The sequence below is a fragment of the Stigmatopora argus genome, chromosome 6, assembly GCF_051989625.1.
Source record: "Stigmatopora argus isolate UIUO_Sarg chromosome 6, RoL_Sarg_1.0, whole genome shotgun sequence".
Classification (NCBI taxonomy): domain Eukaryota; kingdom Metazoa; phylum Chordata; class Actinopteri; order Syngnathiformes; family Syngnathidae; genus Stigmatopora; species Stigmatopora argus.
In genome coordinates, this window is record NC_135392.1 from 846599 (window position 1) to 865435 (window position 18837).

Consider the following 18837-nt stretch of genomic DNA (forward strand, 5'->3'; position numbering starts at 1 on the left):
GTTTGTATATTCAGACAAAGACATACAAGGTTCTATAATGTTAAAAAGTAATAATTGTTAGAATTAAAAACACACCCAGAATGTTTTTAGCTGAAGCTAACTTTTCCGGATGTGATGAAACAGCACCGGGAAGAATTGGCTCCGGGTTGGGTGACTACTCCATGACCAGCAAGTCTCTGGTCTCCTATTGGTCTTCGCTCGGGAGTTTTGGCGCCACTCGTTAGCGGAAGTGGAGCTAGCTTCGTCGACTCGGCCGCTAGGGGTGTCGTGTTTTTGTTTTGTTTTGTTCTCGCTCTTTATTTTGGGGCTTTCTGTTCAAGTTTCCTTTGCCCCCAGCGGCTATTACAACTTTGCCGCTAGCGATGCGGGGCGAGGAGTCGTCGGATTCGGAGTCGGGGCGCATGGAGGAGAGCGTCGTGCGGAGGAGTTTAGAGACGCTGTGTCATGAGCTCAACATGGACGAGCGCACGGCTACCGAGGCCATGGACAACTTTACGGCCATTTGGAACACGTACACGCTGGAGGTGAGAGCCAAACTCCAACTCGCCTCACAATGAGTTCCGACCGAGCGAAAAAGAACAACGACGACCGACACCGAGTGTGACGTCGAATGTGGGCGTTCCGACCGATTGCAAACGATATTTTTGCTGTAGTTGCGACCATCTTGGAAGCTTTACGGTGTTTCGAGCGAGCTGTTGGTTTTTTTCCCTCACTCTCCCTGAATGCACCACTAGAACAACTCTTAAGTAGTAGATCGTGACGCATGAGAATTCACCAAATAATCCTCAAGGAATAAAATATACAACAACTGAAATTCAATTAGCACACGCATGAGTTTAAATATTTTTTCATTGTATTTATAATATTGATATAGTTTAAAAAATGTTTGATATTAACAAACGTCAACGGGTATATGGCTATTTAGCCGGTAAGAATTCTTGTGGGGTAAATAGTAAGAAACTACGGCTACGGAGCCACTGCACAAATAATAGTCATTGAATCCCTATTCACCTAATGTTAAAATCTATCAATTGGCAATAACACATCAAATTTCAATAAGATTTGACCGGTTACCGGCTAAGGAGCCACTGCCTATAATAATACTCCGTGGTAATAATTGTTGCGGTTTCCGACTGTCCTTGAAGACACCACAGCGATATTGAGAAATTTGAATTTCCAACACTGAATTCATGACTATTTTCGGTACCAACATTCAGGAGCATTCGGTGCGCGTGCCAAGCCATTCAATGCAATTTTGCTTGCCTGACAGTGTTTACGGTCATTTTATTGTTGTTCCTAAATATCATATGACGAGTGCTTTGTTGTTGTTTGGTGGAGGGCGAGCTGGTCCACTGGCTGGCTTGCGCCCTGTACGCCGCCTGCAGGAAAGGATCCGTCCCCACGGTTGGAAGAGGCTTCATGGAGGGCAACTGCGTGTCGCTCACCAGGATTCTGCGCACCGCCAAACTCAGGTGCCAAGACAAAACAAAACACAGCATTTCCCAAAGTCATGCTCATGATCCAAATTTGTGGCGCAGCCTGATGGAGTTCTTCTCCAAGATGCGCAAGTGGTCGGACATGTGCAACCTGAGCGAGAACTTCCGCCTTCGCGTGGAACGGCTGGAGCGCAACTTTGAGGTCTCCACCGTCATCTTCCGCAAGTTCGAGCCCATCTTTGCCGCCATGTTCCGCGAGGGCCCGCCCCCTCCGGCGCGCCAGCCCCGGGGCCGGAAGCACCGCCGTCTGCCCTGCCGCTCCGCCGACGTCTTTAAGTTTTGCTGGACGCTCTTCGTCTACACCAAAGGTGCCGGCCGGTTAGCCGTCGTCGTCGTCTCCGGTGAGCGCGCCGCTAACGCCCGTCTCGCGCCAGGGAACTTCCACATGATCGGCGACGACCTGGTCAACTCGTACCACCTGCTGCTCTGCTGTCTGGACCTGGTCTTTGGAAACGCCCTCATGTGCGCCAACAGGAAGGAGCTCATTAACCCTGACTTCATTGGTGAGAATCCATAGATTTTCTGCCCTATTTGTTTTTTTTCCAAATGTATAAAAGGGTCAAAGTCAGTTTTTTCTTCTTCTATCATCTAAAAATTCCTGAAGACAGGTCAAGATGTTTTCTTTTTCTTTTTTACAGTTTTTCCTTGTTTTTTTTTTTTTAAAGAAAGATACCGTATTTTCACGACTATATGGAGCATCGTATTTTAAGCCACAGTATCATTAACGATTGCTATTTCTGTATTTGACACACACAAAGGACGCACCGTTTTTAAAGGCGCAGCCAGGCATGGCAAAACATACACCAGCTTAAACATACGGATTTCTTTTGTAAATCCAGCCGGAATGACGGCGAGCACCAAATGAGTGTGTTCGCCTTCATACTGGGTGTATTGACAAAAGCACTACATATCCCAGCAGTCACTGCGCAGTACTTTTTCTACGAGGAAAATAGTAGAGTCGGTCGGGGGCTGCTTGCCGTAGTTTTTGAGAACTGTAGAGGATGGTGTACCCTATCCACTGATTTATTTGATTTTATCGTGATCATAATTTTACTATTGGTCCATATATAAAGCGCACTGGATTATAAGGCGCCCTATCTATTTTGGAGAAGATTTAAGACTTTTAAGTGTGCCTTATAGTCGTGAAAACACGGTAGATGAAGTCTTGTTTGATTGTCGGGTTAAAAAGGAAGAAATGTGTGAAAAGGCCAATGTTTTTTGTTTTTTTGGAGGCACGTCCGGGGACGAGGTGCAGGCGTGCGCCGACGAGGCGTCGCCGTGCGTGCTGGAGAGATTGTGCGAGCTTCACGACGGCCTGGTGGTGGAGGCCAAAGGCATCAAGCAGCACTACTTCAAACCTTACGTGCACCGGCTCTTCTGCCGACAGGTACGGGCCTCGTCATTTAGTCATCTGCTCGCCAATCCAAATCCGACGGTCCAATTTGAACCCAATACCTTTATTCCCCGTAAAAAAAAACCATGCCGACGTTCTTCCCCACCAGATCCTGAAAGGCAACGCCGACCTCCTGACCGAACTTTTGGACCCTCCCAACTTTCAGGACAACAAGTAACGACGCGCCCTCTTTTCTGTCTTGCGCCCGGGCGGGCGTCGGCTCTGACCTTTAACCTTCCACCCTCAGCAAAGCGCTCAACCGCGAGTACGAGGAGTACGTCTTGACGGTGGGGGACTTTGACGAGCGCATTTTCCTGGACGCCGACGCCGACGAGGAAATCGGAACGCCCAGAAAAGGCTTGGCGCTCTCGGCCGGGGCGGCCCACGCCGGCCCCCAGAGGCCGCCGCGGACGGAAAAGGTAAACCGATAACGGGCCGGTCTTTTCTTGAACGCTCAACGGAAGCGTCTGTGAACGCAGCCGGCCCCGCTGGCGCCCTCCACGCCGCTGACGGGTCGCCGCTACCTGAAGGAGAAGGACGCCCCGGCCACGCCGGTGTCGTCGGCCACGCAGAGCGTGGCTCGGCTTCAGGGCATGGTGGCCGGGCTCAGGAGCGCCCCCAGCGAGGAGCTGATGCGTATTTTCAAGTAAGAGACGAGCGAAGCGAGGGGAACCGACCCGAGTCTGAGCGCCGCCGACCCCCTCTTCAAAGGTCGTGCTCCAGAGACCCCACGGAGGCCATCGCCAGCCAGGTGGAGACGCTAGGCCGCACCTTCAAGGAGCAGTACGCCAGCGATTGCGACCAATCGGCGGGCTCCCACGTCGGTACGCAAAATCGGAGTGGATTTTTTTTTCTTCACGCGATTGCCCGCCGTCGGGCGTCAAATTCCTTCCACCCTGGGAGGACTGGCGGCGAGCCGCGAAGGAAGTGAGGCCAAAGCGCCCTTGTCCGCCGACAGATTTCGCCGAGAATCGCCTGAAGCTGGCCGAGATCCTCTTCTACAAGGTTCTGGAGAACGTCCTGGTGCAGGAGAGCAAGAGGCTGCCGGGAAAAGATCTGAGCGTAGGCCCCGGCGACGGCCACGGAGGGGCGCCACGTTGGACCATTTGCATCTGTCGATCTTCTCTGCTCGCCAGGCCTTGCTGGAGCAGGACGTCTTCCGCTGCTCCCTCCTGGCGTGTTGCCTGGAGGTGGTTTTGTTCTCCTACAGCTCGCAGAGGACCTTCCCATGGATCCTGGAGATCTTCAAGCTGGCCCCCTTCTACTTCTTCAAGGTGAGGCGTGTTAGGGTTCCGACCGGATCCGACCGACCCCACCCAACGTTCCTCCCGCCGGGCAGGTCATCGAGGTGTTCATCCGCTCGGAGGAAGGCCTCTCGCGAGACATGGTCAAGCACCTCAACCTGGTGGAGGAGCAGGTCCTGGAGAGCCGGGCCTGGACTTCGGACTCGGCCCTGTGGGGCGCCTTGCGGGCCGCCGGCGACAAAGTTCCCACCGTGGAGGAGGTATGTCAATCTCGGAAAAATGTCCGCTCGGGCGAGTACAGACACTCCCCTACTTACGAACGAGTTAGGTTCCGAGCGATTGTTCATAAGTTGAATTTGTTCGTAAGTTGCTCAGTGCTATATTTTGTATTATAATTTATGTTTAAGGTCTATATAAGTATATTGAAGGTTTATATAAGTGCATTTGTATGTTTAAGGCTAAGTAACACGCATTGGTTTGTACTGAAAAAAACATTTAATACCATGGAGAGAATACATACAGTACTACTGTATACAGACACTCCTCAACTTACGAACGCAATTGGTTCCGAGCGATTGTTCATAAGTTGAATTTGTTTGTAAGTTGATTTAGTGCTATATTTTGTATTATAATTTATGTTTAAGGCCTATATAAGTATATTGAAGGTTTATATAAGTGCATTTGTATGTTTAAGGCTTGTATAAGTAACACGCATTGGTTTGTACTGAAAAAAAAACATTTAATAAAATGGAGAGAATATGTACAGTACTGTAGAGAGAGAGAGAGATTTATGTATTAGAAACTGGCCAAAAGAAGCGACCTAATGACGATTGCACAGTTTTTTTCTTTTTTTCATCATAAATGATGCAGTAGCACTGTATGGCATCATTCAATTGATTTGCAAACTTTGTGCAACGTTCAATATTTGGGTCCTGCTGCTCCATCTTTCTGTTTATAAATGGTACTGAATGTGCAACGCTCAACCACTCTCACGCGCATCAAGCTTCGTTATTATTGCCACTCGTTTCAAATGAAATGGCTTGCCTCTTCCTTGCAACTCCCTCAATAGAAGCCTTTAGCTTTTTACCAACCATATTCAATATTGGATGCATGAGATATTTAATGATACAAATGAAAAAGGTTCTTTGCACACTGGAGATACATTCACGCACTTCCGCATTGCAACGAAGAAGCTAGATGCTGGGTGAGCTGAGCTCTCACAGCGCCAGGAGTCGGTATTAGCGGCGGAAAGAAGTACTACTCCGAATACAAAATTGGACTTGCGAACATTTTTGGACTTAAACGCAATTTGCAGACATGTTCGTATGTACCGTTGTTCGTAAGTTGAATGTTCGTAAGTAGGGGAGCGTCTGTATATACATTAGAGAGAGAGAGAGAGATTTACTAGAAACTGGCCGAAAGAAGCTATCTAATGACGATTGGAGCTCTCACAGCGCCAGGCGTCGTCGGTATTAGCGGCGGAAAGAAGCACTACTCGGAAAAAGGCGCGCAATACAAAATTGAACTTACCAACATTTTTCGACATAAACGCAATTTGCAGACATGTTCATATGTACCGTTGTTCGTAACTCGAATGTTCGTAAGTAGGGGAGTGTCTGTATTAGCGCCTTTTCTTTTGCGGCCAGGTGAACTTCTCGTCCAGCCTGGACTCGGGTCCCGGCTCCGGCACTGGCCCCGCCACCGGCACCGTCCCCGGGCAGGGCACGGGGCAGCTCCCCCTGGTGACGCTCTCGCCCATCGTGCACCCTCGCATCCGGGAGGTCCGCTCGGGCGTGGGCAGCGCGCGAAAAGGTAAAGATTTTGTTGTTATTTTTTTCCCGTCCTTGAGCGAGAATCCATCCCGTCGCAGAAGTCGCCGCGCCGTCCCCGCTGTCGGTGCAGGAGCGCTACAGCTCGCCGGCCGCCGGCAGCGCCAAGCGCCGCCTCTTCGGCGACGACCCGCCCGCGGTCTCGGCCGCCCCGCCCTCCCCCGTCAGGCGGTTGACGCTGGGCTCGGCCGGCACCCTCAAGATCGGGACCCCCGGGGGACAGACCACGCTGCTCAGCATCCCGCTGCAAGGTGGGTCTTTCAATCTCGGAATAGCCCGCCAACGGGCTAACGGCGAGTTTTCCGCTCAGGCAGCGGCGGCGAGCGCACCATCACGCTGATCCCCGTGCAGCCGTGCGACGGCTCGGGCGGCGTGACCGCCCAGTTCCTGCTGACGGCGTCGCCCGGCCGCCCGGTTCCCGTGACCCTCCAGGCGTCGCCGGCGGCGTCGGAAAAGCAGGCCGCTGCCGCCAGGCGACCGCAGCGCACCGGATCTCTGGCGCTCTTCTTCAGGAAGGTCTCCGCCCGAGCCGCCGCCGCCGCCGCCAACTTTCTCTCGTCCGTCCGTTCCGGTCAAAGTCGATAGTATTGACGCGAATAGACGGCCTTCCGATTGGCGACTCGCCATCCACGCTTTTGGGAGGTAGAACAAAGGCAGTCTCCTATTTTTTCGTTTTCCCGGCCCGCCTAACCCGCGACTACCACAATCGCACAAACCGAACCCCCTCCCCGCCAGGGATTTGTTTGGGCTTACTGTATTTTCACGACTATACGGCGCATCGTATTTTTAGCCGCAGTGTCAATAACGAGTGCTATTTCTGTATTTCACACAAACAAAGGACGCACCGTTTTTAAAGGCGCGGCCAGGCATGCAAAACATACACCACCTTAAACATACGGACACACTCTAAAACACGTTTTTAAAGAGGCAACGGAAGCAAAACTGAGTTGGGTAGTACTTTATTTAGCCATTTTACAACTTACTCACGTCATCATCACCCACAAATCCATCAAAGTCCTCATTTTCTGAGTCCGAATTGAACAATTGTCCAAATGAGTCATCGAAAACCCCGAGTTTTAGACGTTCGTCCAGGCGGCCACAATCCATTTGCAAATAGTAGCTAGCTAGTAGCTAGCGTAACTTTTCCAATGCTGCTTTCCATGCTTCGTAAAGCTGTGTTGATGTCGATGTATACAGGCCACAATCCATTGGGTGTATTGACAAAAGAACTACATATCCCAGCAGTCACTGCGCAGTACTTTTTCTACGAGGAAAATAGTAGAGTCGGTCGGGGGCTGCTTGTCGTAGTTGTGAGAGCTGTAGAGGATGGTGTACCCTATCCACTGATTTATTTCATTTTATCGTAATAACAATTCTAGTATTGGTCCATATATAAAGCGCACTGGATTATAAGGCGCCCTGTCTATTTTGGAGAAAATGTAAGACTTTTATGTGCACCTTATAGTGGTGAAAATACGGTAATTTCTCCCTTAACCTTGAGCTGACCCTGTGCGGCAGTTGTACCACCTGGCCAGCGTGCGTCTCCGCGATCTGTGCGCCAGGCTGGACATCTCCAGCGAGCTGCGCGCCAAAATCTGGACGGGCTTGGAGCATTCTCTGGTCCACGCCACCGAGCTGATGAGGGACCGACACTTGGACCAGATGCTGCTCTGCGCCGTCTACATCATGGCCAAGGTCACTCCAGAACTTTGGATCACTTTTTAGAAAAATCCCATACTCAAAAGACACAAACTTAAGGTCGACCTTTTTATTTATTTATTTATTTATTTGGACTTTCAGATCTCCAAAGAGGCGCACACGTTCCCGGACATCATGAAGTGTTACCGCAGCCAACCGCAGGCCAGCAGCCACGTGAGGCCACGGCACCTTGACCACGCCCCCAACCCCACCTCCCCCCTCCTGACCGCCCTCTCCCGCAGGTGTACCGCAGCGTCCTCCTGCGGGCGTCGCCCCCCGAAGACCGCGGCGACCTCATCCAGTTTTACAACAGCGTCTACGTGCTAAAGATGAAAAGCTACGCCGTCAGATACGCTTCGCTTGATAACAGGGTACTTACTTCCTGTCCCCCTTTTTTTAATGTGCACCTGTACTTCCTGTTCCGTAACATGGCGTCTTTTCCCTCCAGACGGACGCCCCACCGTTGTCGCCGTTCCCCTCGGTGCGCTGCCACCCCGCATCTCCCCGTCGCGTGTCTCGCCGCCATTCCCTGTACGTGTCCCCGCACAAGGCGTCGTCGGGAGGGCCGGCGCCGCACGCCTTCACCTACCGCTTCAACAGCAGCCCTTCCAAGGTAGGCTTTCCGTGGCCAACATATCCTCCGTGCGTCTTTGACTACGACAACTCGCTCGCTTGGCTATTGACCCAAACAAAAGAGAAAACGCCATCTCCAAATTTTTCTCGTATCTCGGAAATTTTCATCGTACCTTGAGCATGTTGTAGGTAGAGCTGATCGTAGGTCGGGGTACCACTGTAATTGGGGTGACCCTACTTTGCAATTTCTACATGAACGGCGATATTCCAGAGATTACTGTGGTGTTATTTTCCTATGATTTAGACTGGATTTGGGGACACTGCCCCTAGTGGCCAATAAGAATACTTTCCAATTGGGACTTGGGACATGTTTGCTCATTTTCACAGCCTTTGTGTACTAAGAAGTCATTCACTCCCTCCCACGCAGGATCTGTCCGACATCAACCGCATGCTGCGCCAGGGCTGCAACGGGCGCAAGAGGGCGGCGGCGGCCGCCGAGGCCCCGCCGAGCGCCACCTCTTCTTTGGCGTTGTCGTCGTCATCGTCGCCGCCGGGGTCGGCGTCGGCGCGCCACCACTCCCCCGCCAAGCGACCCTGCCCCGACAGCGCCAACATCCTCTTCAAACGTCTCCAGGACGTGGTGTCGGAGCGCCAGGGCCGCTGAGGCCGTGGTGAGGCCCCGCCCCTTTCCCAGTCCCCTCCCAACACGTCAGCGCATCCACGTAGGCTTCGTTCTGAGTATAAAAAAAGAAAAGATCTTTTCTGATCTGTCACTTTTCGTTTTTCCCCAAATCAAAAAGGATTGGCTCCCGTTTGGGCGCCGCGGGTGTCCGTCTGTTCTTTGGCCCCTCCCACTCCAACGGGATTGGACGGCTGGCAATCGCAGCCCGCGAGTTTTTAAAAGAGGACATTGAAAGTTGTTTTTTTTAGAGAATTTGCAACCAAATTGGAGTTGTATTATGCTTGGCCTTTTCCATATTTTCTCAAAAGTTCCTGTTTTTACGTTTTTTTTTGCGATGCGTTTCCGTTCAATGGCCACAAGGGGAGCGCTTCACTGCCATTGACGGCGATAGACATCCAAATGGACTACTTTTGTACACCCACAACTCTTAGCGTGCTTACGAGTGTTGGCCTCATTTGTCAATGGCGGACAAGTTAGGGGGCCATTTTTCTTTTTCTTTTTTGGGGTCACGCTCAAGTTTTGGGCCCTTATTTAACGTTTGTGTGAAAGTTGGCCCTTCCAAAAATGACAAAAGAGCGCATTTCAGGCGCTGAACTTTGTTCTATTGCACAGTATGTCCATTAAAAAAAATCTGTTGGACTTTGTTTGCAATGGTCTCACAGCATCAAGTGGAAAAGGGGGGAACATTTGGGACGATACGCTCGTCAGACTCAAATAAAGGAGAGCGGCGAGGTGCGCCCGCCGCACGCCGGCCAGCAGCAGCAGGCCTCGCCGGTCGCCACGGCCACGGGCGTCTCGTCCCCGTCGTCCTCCGGGTTGTCCCCGTCCTCGTCGTCGACGGACGGCGGGGGAAACGGCGGCTGCGTGGACTCCACGCACCACCAGGCCACCGGAACCTGAGCCAAACAAAAAACATTTTTTATTTGAAACTTGAATTCCCGGGTAAGAACATCCCATTTCAGATGCTGCTCGTCCTATGCCAAGGGTGTCAGACGCTTTAAAGTCAACTAGATATAATATTTAGATTTTTTTTTTAATAAATGGATTAAAAGAACTGGATTAAAAGCCCTAAATATTCAGTTTTTCATAGATCTAAAACAACGATTATTTTAGCTTTTTTTTAAATATATTTTTAGATTTTACAAAATGATTTTTGAACTAAAAACACAGAAAAAATGGATTAAAAAATGACAATTATTGATTTAAAAGGGGGAAAATCAGAACATTTAATATACATCGGACCATTTTAGATATAATATTTAGATTTTTTTTATAAATGGATTAAAAGAACTGGATTAAAAGCCCTGAATATTCAGTTTTTTATAGATCTAAAACAATGTTTACTTTAGCTTTTTTAAAATATATTTTTAGATTTTACAAAATGATTTTTGCACTAAAAAAGCAGAAAAAATGTATTAAAAAATGAAAATTATGGATTTAAAAGGGGGAAAATCAGGAAATGGAATATACATCTATACTCTTCATTTGAATTTGATCCTAAAACAGAAAGTAAGCACTCATGATTTACTTTCCCGGGCCACACAAAATGATGCGGTGGGCCAGATTTGGCCCCCAGGCCGCCACTTTGACACCTTTTTTTCTTTCGCAATTCACATGTGGCTGAAGAAAAATGAAAATACAAAATCAAGGCAAGCTCCATTTGAACAAAAAGTTGCCATTCTGCTGATACTTGACCATCTTTTTCAACCATTTCGCGACAACGCAACAGCCACAAGAACGCGAGCTGTAAACAATCAGAATTGAGCCCACACGCTCACCCGGAGATGCATGTCGCTCAACACGTCCTCCAGCGCGCGGAGATGTTCCCCAAGGCCCGCCTCCCGCGGGTCACCGGCAGACGGGGACGCCCGCGGCGAGGCGGCGTCCGTCGAGCCCGTGGCGCCCTCCACGCGGCCCGTGTTGACCAAGGCGCGGCGGTCGTGCGGCCGTCCCAGCGGGAAAAGCGCCGCCAGCCCGTGGGCCTTGCGCAGGTCGCACACCAAGTTCTCCAAGGCGGACAGGAAGTGCGCGCACAGGCGTTCCAAGGCCGGACGCTCTTCCGGAGACGCTTCGCCGAGGAGACGCGGGAGGCGTTGCGACAGACCTGTGGAGATGGCGTTCGGGGTCAGGCCGCTTTAGGCCTTTGGGTACGAGGGCGGCTCACCGTCGCAGAGGAGGCGCGCCCGCGTCCCGTGGCGCTCCATCTCCTGGCGCAGTAAATGGCTGTCGGCCGAGCTCCCCAGCGACGACGCCAGCTGCCGGAAAGTGCACGTCACCCTCACCAGCGTCTGGAAACGGGAAATATCCGGCGCATCCTCGGCGCCGTTTTCGCTCATGACGACCGAGCTGTTGACCTCAAAGTCAAAAAAAGTGAGTGACATTTAACTTAAATGTTGGCGGGCTGTCAGGGCCTTCAAGGCCTTCTTTGCTGGCCTAAGAAATATCTGAATCATATATTCTATTTTGTCCATGAAAGCTTATGAAATCATTCCAAATTGTCTGTTAGCTTCCTTTCATTGCTTTTCCCGCTGGTTGCACTGCTTCCACATGTGTGTTTTCATATTGAAGCATTGAACCAATCACATTTCAGCCATTATTTGTTGCCAGGGTCAGAAATCTGCCTCAAGGCCTTCACAATCACTTCTGCAGGCTCTGCTGCATTAAACAAGCGTCCATAAGACTGTTGCTTTAACTAATCAGATTTCGAGTTGGCAACACCACAATGCCTTCTCGCAGACGTAGGGATACGTCATCGCTTTCACCAACTATGATTGGCTAGTGATTAGCCAGAGCTACCTAACTGTATCTGGAGCGAGCTGCACAAGCAAATATATTGTTGTGTTGATTTAAAGCCATTTTCAAGACGGACTATGGCAGAAATACGACAGGACAGGTTCAACTTTCAGCATTCGCTTCGCTGGCGATAGAAAAGAAGGAAGAAAGAAAGGAGGATGGATATTGTGTACAGTTAAAAATGATTTTCTAAATCATATTTCAATTGTACGAGGTTATTATTGATGATTTTTTATGTGTCCCTGCTGTAGCTGCAGTAGAGGTTTTATAGCCATAAAATAGTTTTTGAGGGTTATACAATACAATAACAATAGGAGAAAATGACACAAAAGAAGATAAATGTCTGCGAGCATACGTACCTTGTCCTGGACTTGAAGCCACTGCTTTTTAAAGAGAGTCCTCCTAGTCTTCGTCCTCGTCCTCATCCTCATCCTCATCGTCCCCAGAGTGACAACGGTAATTAACGAGCAGGTCGTGGCACGTTTGGCGCCGCCTCAAACCCAGGTCAACAACTAAAGTAATCTTCTTCCTTTCCCGTTGTCCATTTGGATTGAAGAGACACGCTTTAGCTTAGACGTGGCTAGCGCAGGCCGCCAAGGTAAAGTTTGACGTTTTACCATGTCCCCCCAGGAAAAACCTCACGGATTTGCCACACTTGCGTATCTCCTTTATTCCTGTGTTTTCCCAGCATGTCCGACATGCGTTATTAAAGCTTTGAGTACCATGCTGTCACAGGTTAGCCCTCGTGTCAAAGTGGCAGCCCGGGGGCCAAATCTGGCCCGCCCCATCATTTTGTGTGGCCCGAGAAAGTCAATGATGAGTGCCAGTGTGACATACTAGAGTGTTTGATCTATTAGTGTGACATACTAGAGTGTTTGATCTATTAGTGTGACATACTAGAGTGTTTGGTTTATTAATGATGGCATGTAAAAAAGCTATGACGAGTTTGGATTGAATGTGTGTATCGGTGTTCGATTGTTGATCCTTGGATCCACATGGCAAGTGTGGGGCATGTTAAAGAAGATCGGTATTCGATTATTGATGTCTTAGCAAGTAGCTTGAGGCACGGGAGGGGTGCTGAATCATTACAGTAAAAGTTGGATTGAACTAACAACAACATCTCTCTGTTCTGATTATTTCCCCCTGTGTGTCAAGGTATGCTGTTTGTTGTAAAGGTTGTTTGAGTTTGGGGTTTGTAATATACACTGTTTAGCGTGTGAGAAAAGAGATAATGGTTATTAATGTTTATTTACTTTTGAATTACGGGCGTGAATGTGAGAGTCTCGGGGCACGCACATGGAATAGCATTTAGCACGCTACCTTCGGCCACCATTATCGTTGACAGTGTCTATAACGGTCATAGAAAGGATGTTATATTGTTGATTTTGCATTGTTTGCCCTGTTGAATAATAGTAGGACTACTGGAAGTTGTAATGGGAAAAGATATGACAAGTTATGACCGTGTGTTGAACGAGTGTGTGTGTGCATTGTGTTTTGGGTTCTAAAGTGTTGAATATATATATATTTATATATATAGGTGTAATTGTACATTATGTTTTGGGTTCTAACGTGTTGATAATGTATATATATGGGTGTAATTGTATGTTATGGGTTTTTGTGTTAATTGATTACAGTAAAAGTTTGGATTGAAGTAACAACAACATCTCGCTGTTCTGATTATTTCCCCCTGTGTGTCAAGATCGAATGCAGGGTGTAACACCGACTTTCTGTTTTAGGATGAAATTCAAATGAAGAGTATAGATGTATATTAAATTTCCTGATTTTCCCCCTTTTAAATCCATAATTGTCATTTTTTAATCCATTTTTTTCTGTGTTTTTAGTTCAAAAATCATTTTGTAAAATCTAAAAATATATTTAAAAAAAGCTAAAATAAACATTGTTTTAGATCTAGAAAAAAATGGAATATTCAGGGCTTTAAATCCATTTATAAAAAAAAAATCTAAATATTATATAAAAAAATGGTCCGGCCCAAATCGAGTTGACGTTAACGGGGCCCGCTAACCAACCCGAATCTGACACCCTTGGATTAGCCAGTGAGTTAAATGTGGCCTTCCTCATTAAAAAGCAGAGAACACTCTTTCATGCTTTAAAAAACAAACAAACAAACAAACTGGTTTTCCCATTTGAGTTTAATTTGCAGAAATAAAAACATTCAATATAAGAATAAAAATAAATGTCATCCACAGCCCATCCTTCCACTCCAAATGGATTGGACATCGGCCATTTGCATTCACGGAAGAAGGATGATCGGACGTCTGTGACTGTCCATGGCACTGAGAGAGTTAAAGATTGGCCAGACTTGGATTAAAGTGACGGAGGTGCGCGGGACGGCTCAGGTGCACGAGAAAGAAATGTGGCGGCGGGCGACACTCCACGGCGACGGCCGCTAATCGACGTCGGAAGCCGTGGCGGCGGTGGCCGCCAGTCGACGGCGGTAGCCCTGGCGACGAACGGCGAGCGCCTCCAGGAGCTGCTGGGACAAACACTCGCAGCAGGCGTACAGCAACAGCAGGAGCAACGTGGACGGGACCAGGCTGACCAGAAGGACGCCAGACCAGGTGCGCGCCAGCATCAGGAGGTAGATGCCCACCGGCAGGGAGCCCAAGTACACCTGCACTGAGGCACCACAAAGAGGTGGGCCCCCTCGCATGGAACCCGCTTGCCCCGCCCCCCCGACAGACCGAGCGACGCGGCACTGACCAGACACAGCGCCCCCAGCAGGCAGCGGGGCACGCGACTGCGGCCCCGCGTAGGGACGGCGCCCTTGCCCGGAGGGTCCCGGCGGTACAGCGCAACGGCCTCGCCGCCGTTCGGGGAAGGCCACTCCGACGGAAGCTCCGCCACCGTGATCAGGAGGCCGTCGCCGAGACCCGGCGCTGCGTCGTTTCCGCCGTCGTCGCCGCGGCTCCCCGCTCGGTCCCGACGTGGGCCGCGCTCTTCCTCTGTCTCCCACGTCTAGGCAAACAAAAGAGGAGAGAAGTGCTGTTTTTTGGGTGGAAGCAGGAAGGAAAGGTGGTACTCAGACGTTTGGTCGCCGGACGTTTGGTTGCCCGGAAGGTTAGTGATTATTACCATTTAAATCGTTGCTCAAATTCCCTAAATACAAACTGCGAATGACTATTTAGTCATACTTAATGCCCTAGTAATTACTAGGCTAAAGAAAAGGTCCAAATTTCCCGGACTTTGATTGTCTTTTGTTGGAGAACTTGTTAAGACCCTGACGGACGTCGCTTCTTAAAGGGACAGCGCATGTACATACAAACTCTTCTACACTCACACGTGGGCTCAGTGAAACTGCTCATGGCCATTGTTGCCTTTTATTCATGCGTACACCGTGTTGTTTTACCTTGTTTTGTCGCCAGACTTTTGGTCGCCGGAAGTTTGGTCGCCGGTTGTTTGAGTCCAGGCGACCAAACATCCGCGACCAAACGTCCGCGACCAAACGTCCGGTGACCAAACGTTCGGTCACGGGAAAGGCAGAGGGCGGCGTCAGCTCGCACTCACCTCTTCCGGCGGGACGCTGGTCTTGCCACGGCAGAAGGGACAGGTGACCACGCACGGCGACAGCGACGACTGACCTGGAGGCGGGAAAGGAGGGAGACGCTCAGAAAGCGGCGGTCAAAAGGGAAGGACGGCGTGCAGCCCGCCTACCCACCCACGTCCAGCATCCTCCTCAGACACTTGGCGCACACCCGGTGCAGACAGGCCAGAAGTCTGGCTCGGCGACCAAGTGCGTCGTAGCGCTCGTAGCAGATGCGACACTCGTCCGCCGCCGCCGTCTTGGCGGGATGTCCCGCGTAGTTCCCGGTCCCCGGCGGAAGACGTGCCGCCGGCCCTCCCGGCTCACGGGACGACGTCGGCGAGCCTCCCGGCTCATCGGCCATTTTTCCCGTGCACCTTCGTTCCAACTCATCGCCAAATAATGTCGTCATCGCGTCCGTCCGATCGCTTAGACTTGGCCCTTTCGCCAAACGGAGCATTTGGATTTTGACGGGATTTGCCAATTATTTCTCATCACTCATTGGGATTGAAGGGATTTTTGTCACGTCCGCGCGTAAACCGCCCAGCGTCATTTCCGCCTACTTTTCTGAGCCGACAAATGGTCGGTTCGCTCATTTGGAGCAAATCCCTAGCTCGTGACGCCATCGACTCGAGTGTGACGTCATGGGTCAAGGAACATCGGCTGCGGTGGAATGCTAACTGACACCACGCTAGCATTAGCTCATTCCAAAGACAAACGACCGCGCAACAAGGACGAGCCAGCGGCGGCGCGTCACGTGACCACGCGGCACTTTCCGCCGCTCACCTGATGCACGCAAACGGGCCACTTGTTGGAGGATGCCAGTCAATCGTTAAAACCTCCTTCCAACGTAATCGATTACTCGTCGCCGGTGGCGCCCTTCGCGTCACGTCATGTTAGCCATCGCTCGGTCGGTCGGTCGGTCGCTAGCTCCGTCGGTGACTCACTGCGGCGGCGGCGCGCGCGGGGGCGATCCCGGATTACCATGGCAACTATAAAACCTGCGTGTGATTGCATCCACGACCCCGCGTCATTTTTCTGCGACAGCGCTGCCATGGTGTTTTGGTGGCGGCGAAAAGCGAAGAATTTTGCAATTACCCTTTTATGCTATCAATAGTTATCCATTTTATAATATTTTTTCAGCTATATTTCTTCAAAAGGGGATTTGTGCGTTGTGGCCTTTCCGCCAGCAATTAAGAACAAATCGCCTAAATACACGGAACCAAAGATCACGGTTTGAGTTCCCCGAGGGTCGGCGCTGGAATTCTACGTAATTTCCTGTAAATCTCTCCTAAAGGCGGGCCTGGCGGGATTTCCGCGGCTCAATATTTTGGGTTTTGTCAGGTGAATCCGGCGTTAATCGGAGCCATCAGAACCGCAAACATGGTAAGTATCCGCGTACGGTCGAGTTAAACCAAGATTTGTCACCGTGCGACTTGAATTGTGACGGATTTGGCCTTGAATTGTCTTTGAATGGACGCCGACGAAGCGGGAAGCTAATAGGCCGACGTTGCGTTCACGTAAGCTGCGGAATGGAAATGGACGCCAGCAAACGTTCCGAATTTGGATAAATAAACAAAACAAATCAACTTGAATGGCTTTTGGGGGGTCTGGCAGGTTTTTGTTAAGAACCCAACAACAGGCTTTCATTCCAAAGAGACCTCGAACAATATATATACGAATTCTAACTCGGAACCATTAGCATTGAAATCCGTGTATGTTCACTGATACGGCTTGTCCTGAACACGCTTTTTTTGTTGCACCCGTGACTACGGGCCACCTGGTTTCGACTATCTACCGATATCACAGACTTAACTTCAAATGACGTTACGTTGCCTGGAACAAAACAGACATGTATATGAATATGAAGGTGACGTTTTGTGTTTTGTGTGTGTGTGTTGTGCCTTGCAGACGGTGGGCAAGAGCAGCAAGATGCTGCAGCACATCGACTTCCGCATGAGATGCATCCTGCAGGACGGCCGCATCTTCATCGGGACCTTCAAGGCCTTCGACAAACACATGAACCTCATCCTGTGCGACTGCGACGAGTTCCGCAAGATCAAGTGAGCGCCGCCGCCGCAGGCAAGGCGGGACGAGACCGGTGGCGCCTTTCCCTTGTTTACCCGAGCCTTCCGTGATCCTCAGGCCCAAGAACACCAAGCAGCCCGAACGAGAGGAGAAGAGAGTCCTGGGCTTGGTCCTGCTGAGGGGGGAGAACCTGGTTTCCATGACCGTGGAGGGCCCACCGCCCAAAGATGTAAGTCATCACTGATGAGGGCCCTTTTCGTTTTACGTGATCACCCATGCCAATTTTTTTTCTTCCCTTTCTCAGACGGGCATCGCCCGCGTCCCTCTGGCGGGTGTGGCCGGAGGTCCCGGCGTGGGACGGGCGGCGGGCCGCGGCGTCCCGGCCGGCGCCCCCATGCCCCAGGCCCCGGCCGGCCTGGCGGGGCCCGTAAGAGGAGTGGGGGGTCCTTCGCAGCAGGTGATGACGCCGCAGGGTCGCGGCACGGTGGCCGCCGCCGCCGCGGGAGCCAGCATCGCTGGGGCGCCCACGCAGTACCCGCCCGTGCGAGGTGCACCCCCTCCCATGGGACGTGGGGCTCCGCCTCCCGGTAAGATTTCCGTCATTATTAGTCTGCTAACATCAAGGGTGTCAGGTTACTCGGGTTGGTTCGCGGGCCGCTTTAACGTCAACTTGATTTCACGTGGGCCGGACCATTTTACAATCTGATTGGTCGCTCCTTTTGCACAGGCATGATGGGCCCACCCCCTGGCATGCGCCCACCGATGGGACCGCCGATGGGGATGCCCCCGGGCCGAGGGGCCCCCATGGGCATGCCCCCTCCCGGCATGAGGCCGCCGCCGCCCGGCATGAGAGGTAACGGATTTGTTATCCATTTGTAAATTGGCCAACATTGCTTAACGCTGACCTGTTTGATTTGTTGACAGGACCGCCCCCTCCTGGCCTGAGACCGCCCCCGCGTCCTTGAAGGACACACACTGTATAATTGTTTTTCTTACTTTTTTTCTAAGTGGATGTTTGCTTCATGCTGTTCTAATTGTTACCACAGTAACATTTTCAATAAAGACCTTTGATAGAAGCCACAGTTCTTTTTTTGTGTTTTTTTGCTGCATACTTTACATGGCAAAGATGCTAATAGAGACCATTTTCACAACATACTTGAAGGGGTTTCAGTTATTTGAAAGGGTACTATGCAAATCATTAAAATGTGATTATGCGTTAAAGCCAGAATTAGCCAAGAGTAGCTTACTGGCTCATTTTGGCTTTTTTATTGCAAGAAAAAGAAAGGAAAACCCGTGCAAAAGACGTTTTCAGGGAGTAGAATTTGATCCAAGGAAAAAAGTTCGAAAAAATCGAAGTTTTGTACCTACGAAATCGCTTGAGCCCCAATCACGTGAGTCGAAAGTTAGTCACGTGACCTGCCTTCTACTTTTCAGGCGCCGCAATTTAAACTAACCACGAATGGCTTCAATTGTGTCAAACAAGCGAACTAACTTACTAACTAACTTTCTTTAGCCTAATAATTATATTTGTGTAAGCAAAAATATAGCATTAAATTAAAC

The 18837-nt window shown here is 50.4% G+C and overlaps 4 protein-coding genes across 4 annotated transcripts; 2 read left to right on the plus strand and 2 right to left on the minus strand.

Annotated features, from left to right (window-relative positions):
- Positions 1-172: 172 nt before the first annotated feature.
- rbl1 (retinoblastoma-like 1 (p107)) lies at positions 173-9554 on the plus strand. Its single transcript, XM_077603313.1, has 20 exons — positions 173-524; positions 1339-1472; positions 1539-1804; positions 1871-1999; positions 2729-2883; positions 2999-3063; positions 3137-3308; positions 3369-3535; positions 3601-3713; positions 3848-3951; positions 4026-4163; positions 4229-4393; positions 5780-5945; positions 6004-6213; positions 6273-6478; positions 7481-7657; positions 7763-7834; positions 7903-8031; positions 8109-8273; positions 8661-9554. The coding sequence occupies exons 1-20, from the start codon at positions 363-365 to the stop codon at positions 8895-8897; spliced, it is 3132 nt and encodes a 1043-aa protein (XP_077459439.1). The 5' UTR covers positions 173-362; the 3' UTR covers positions 8898-9554.
- LOC144075156 (regulator of G-protein signaling 9-binding protein) lies at positions 9427-12145 on the minus strand. Its single transcript, XM_077601946.1, has 4 exons — positions 12068-12145; positions 11080-11269; positions 10694-11019; positions 9427-9811 (listed from the first exon to the last, which is right to left on the minus strand). The coding sequence occupies exons 1-4, from the start codon at positions 12143-12145 to the stop codon at positions 9626-9628; spliced, it is 780 nt and encodes a 259-aa protein (XP_077458072.1). The 3' UTR covers positions 9427-9625.
- Positions 12146-13840: 1695 nt separating this feature from the next.
- On the minus strand, positions 13841-16382 carry LOC144075964 (E3 ubiquitin-protein ligase RNF182). The gene is made up of 4 exons (XM_077603440.1): positions 15385-16382; positions 15234-15307; positions 14430-14684; positions 13841-14340 (listed from the first exon to the last, which is right to left on the minus strand). Exons 1-4 carry the CDS (start codon positions 15707-15709, stop codon positions 14116-14118), a joined length of 879 nt encoding a protein of 292 aa, XP_077459566.1. The 5' UTR covers positions 15710-16382; the 3' UTR covers positions 13841-14115.
- snrpb (small nuclear ribonucleoprotein polypeptides B and B1) lies at positions 16324-18353 on the plus strand. The gene is made up of 6 exons (XM_077603441.1): positions 16324-16635; positions 17161-17312; positions 17395-17506; positions 17582-17864; positions 18005-18130; positions 18202-18353. Exons 1-6 carry the CDS (start codon positions 16633-16635, stop codon positions 18240-18242), a joined length of 717 nt encoding a protein of 238 aa, XP_077459567.1. The 5' UTR covers positions 16324-16632; the 3' UTR covers positions 18243-18353.
- Positions 18354-18837: the final 484 nt, after the last annotated feature.

Excerpts from the sequence above, each read along its gene's own strand:
- rbl1 (XM_077603313.1), top strand. The coding sequence starts at position 363 with ATGCGGGGCGAGGAGTCGTCGGATTCGGAGTCGGGGCGCATGGAGGAG. Across the intron at positions 2,884-2,998 it reads ACCGGCTCTTCTGCCGACAG|ATCCTGAAAGGCAACGCCGA; the intron begins GTACGGGCCTCG and ends CTTCCCCACCAG. Across the intron at positions 4,164-4,228 it reads CCCCCTTCTACTTCTTCAAG|GTCATCGAGGTGTTCATCCG; the intron begins GTGAGGCGTGTT and ends CCCGCCGGGCAG.
- LOC144075156 (XM_077601946.1), bottom strand. The coding sequence starts at position 12,145 with ATGAGGATGAGGATGAGGACGAGGACGAAGACTAGGAGGACTCTCTTT. Across the intron at positions 11,270-12,067 it reads GGCTTCAAGTCCAGGACAAG|GTCAACAGCTCGGTCGTCAT; the intron begins GTACGTATGCTC and ends TTTGACTTTGAG. Across the intron at positions 11,020-11,079 it reads GGCGCGCCTCCTCTGCGACG|GTCTGTCGCAACGCCTCCCG; the intron begins GTGAGCCGCCCT and ends CCATCTCCACAG.
- LOC144075964 (XM_077603440.1), bottom strand. The coding sequence starts at position 15,709 with ATGCTCCGTTTGGCGAAAGGGCCAAGTCTAAGCGATCGGACGGACGCG. Across the intron at positions 15,308-15,384 it reads GAGGAGGATGCTGGACGTGG|GTCAGTCGTCGCTGTCGCCG; the intron begins GTGGGTAGGCGG and ends TCCCGCCTCCAG. Across the intron at positions 14,341-14,429 it reads TGCTGGGGGCGCTGTGTCTG|GTGTACTTGGGCTCCCTGCC; the intron begins GTCAGTGCCGCG and ends GCCTCAGTGCAG.
- snrpb (XM_077603441.1), top strand. Across the intron at positions 17,313-17,394 it reads GACGAGTTCCGCAAGATCAA|GCCCAAGAACACCAAGCAGC; the intron begins GTGAGCGCCGCC and ends CGTGATCCTCAG. Across the intron at positions 17,507-17,581 it reads AGGGCCCACCGCCCAAAGAT|ACGGGCATCGCCCGCGTCCC; the intron begins GTAAGTCATCAC and ends TCCCTTTCTCAG.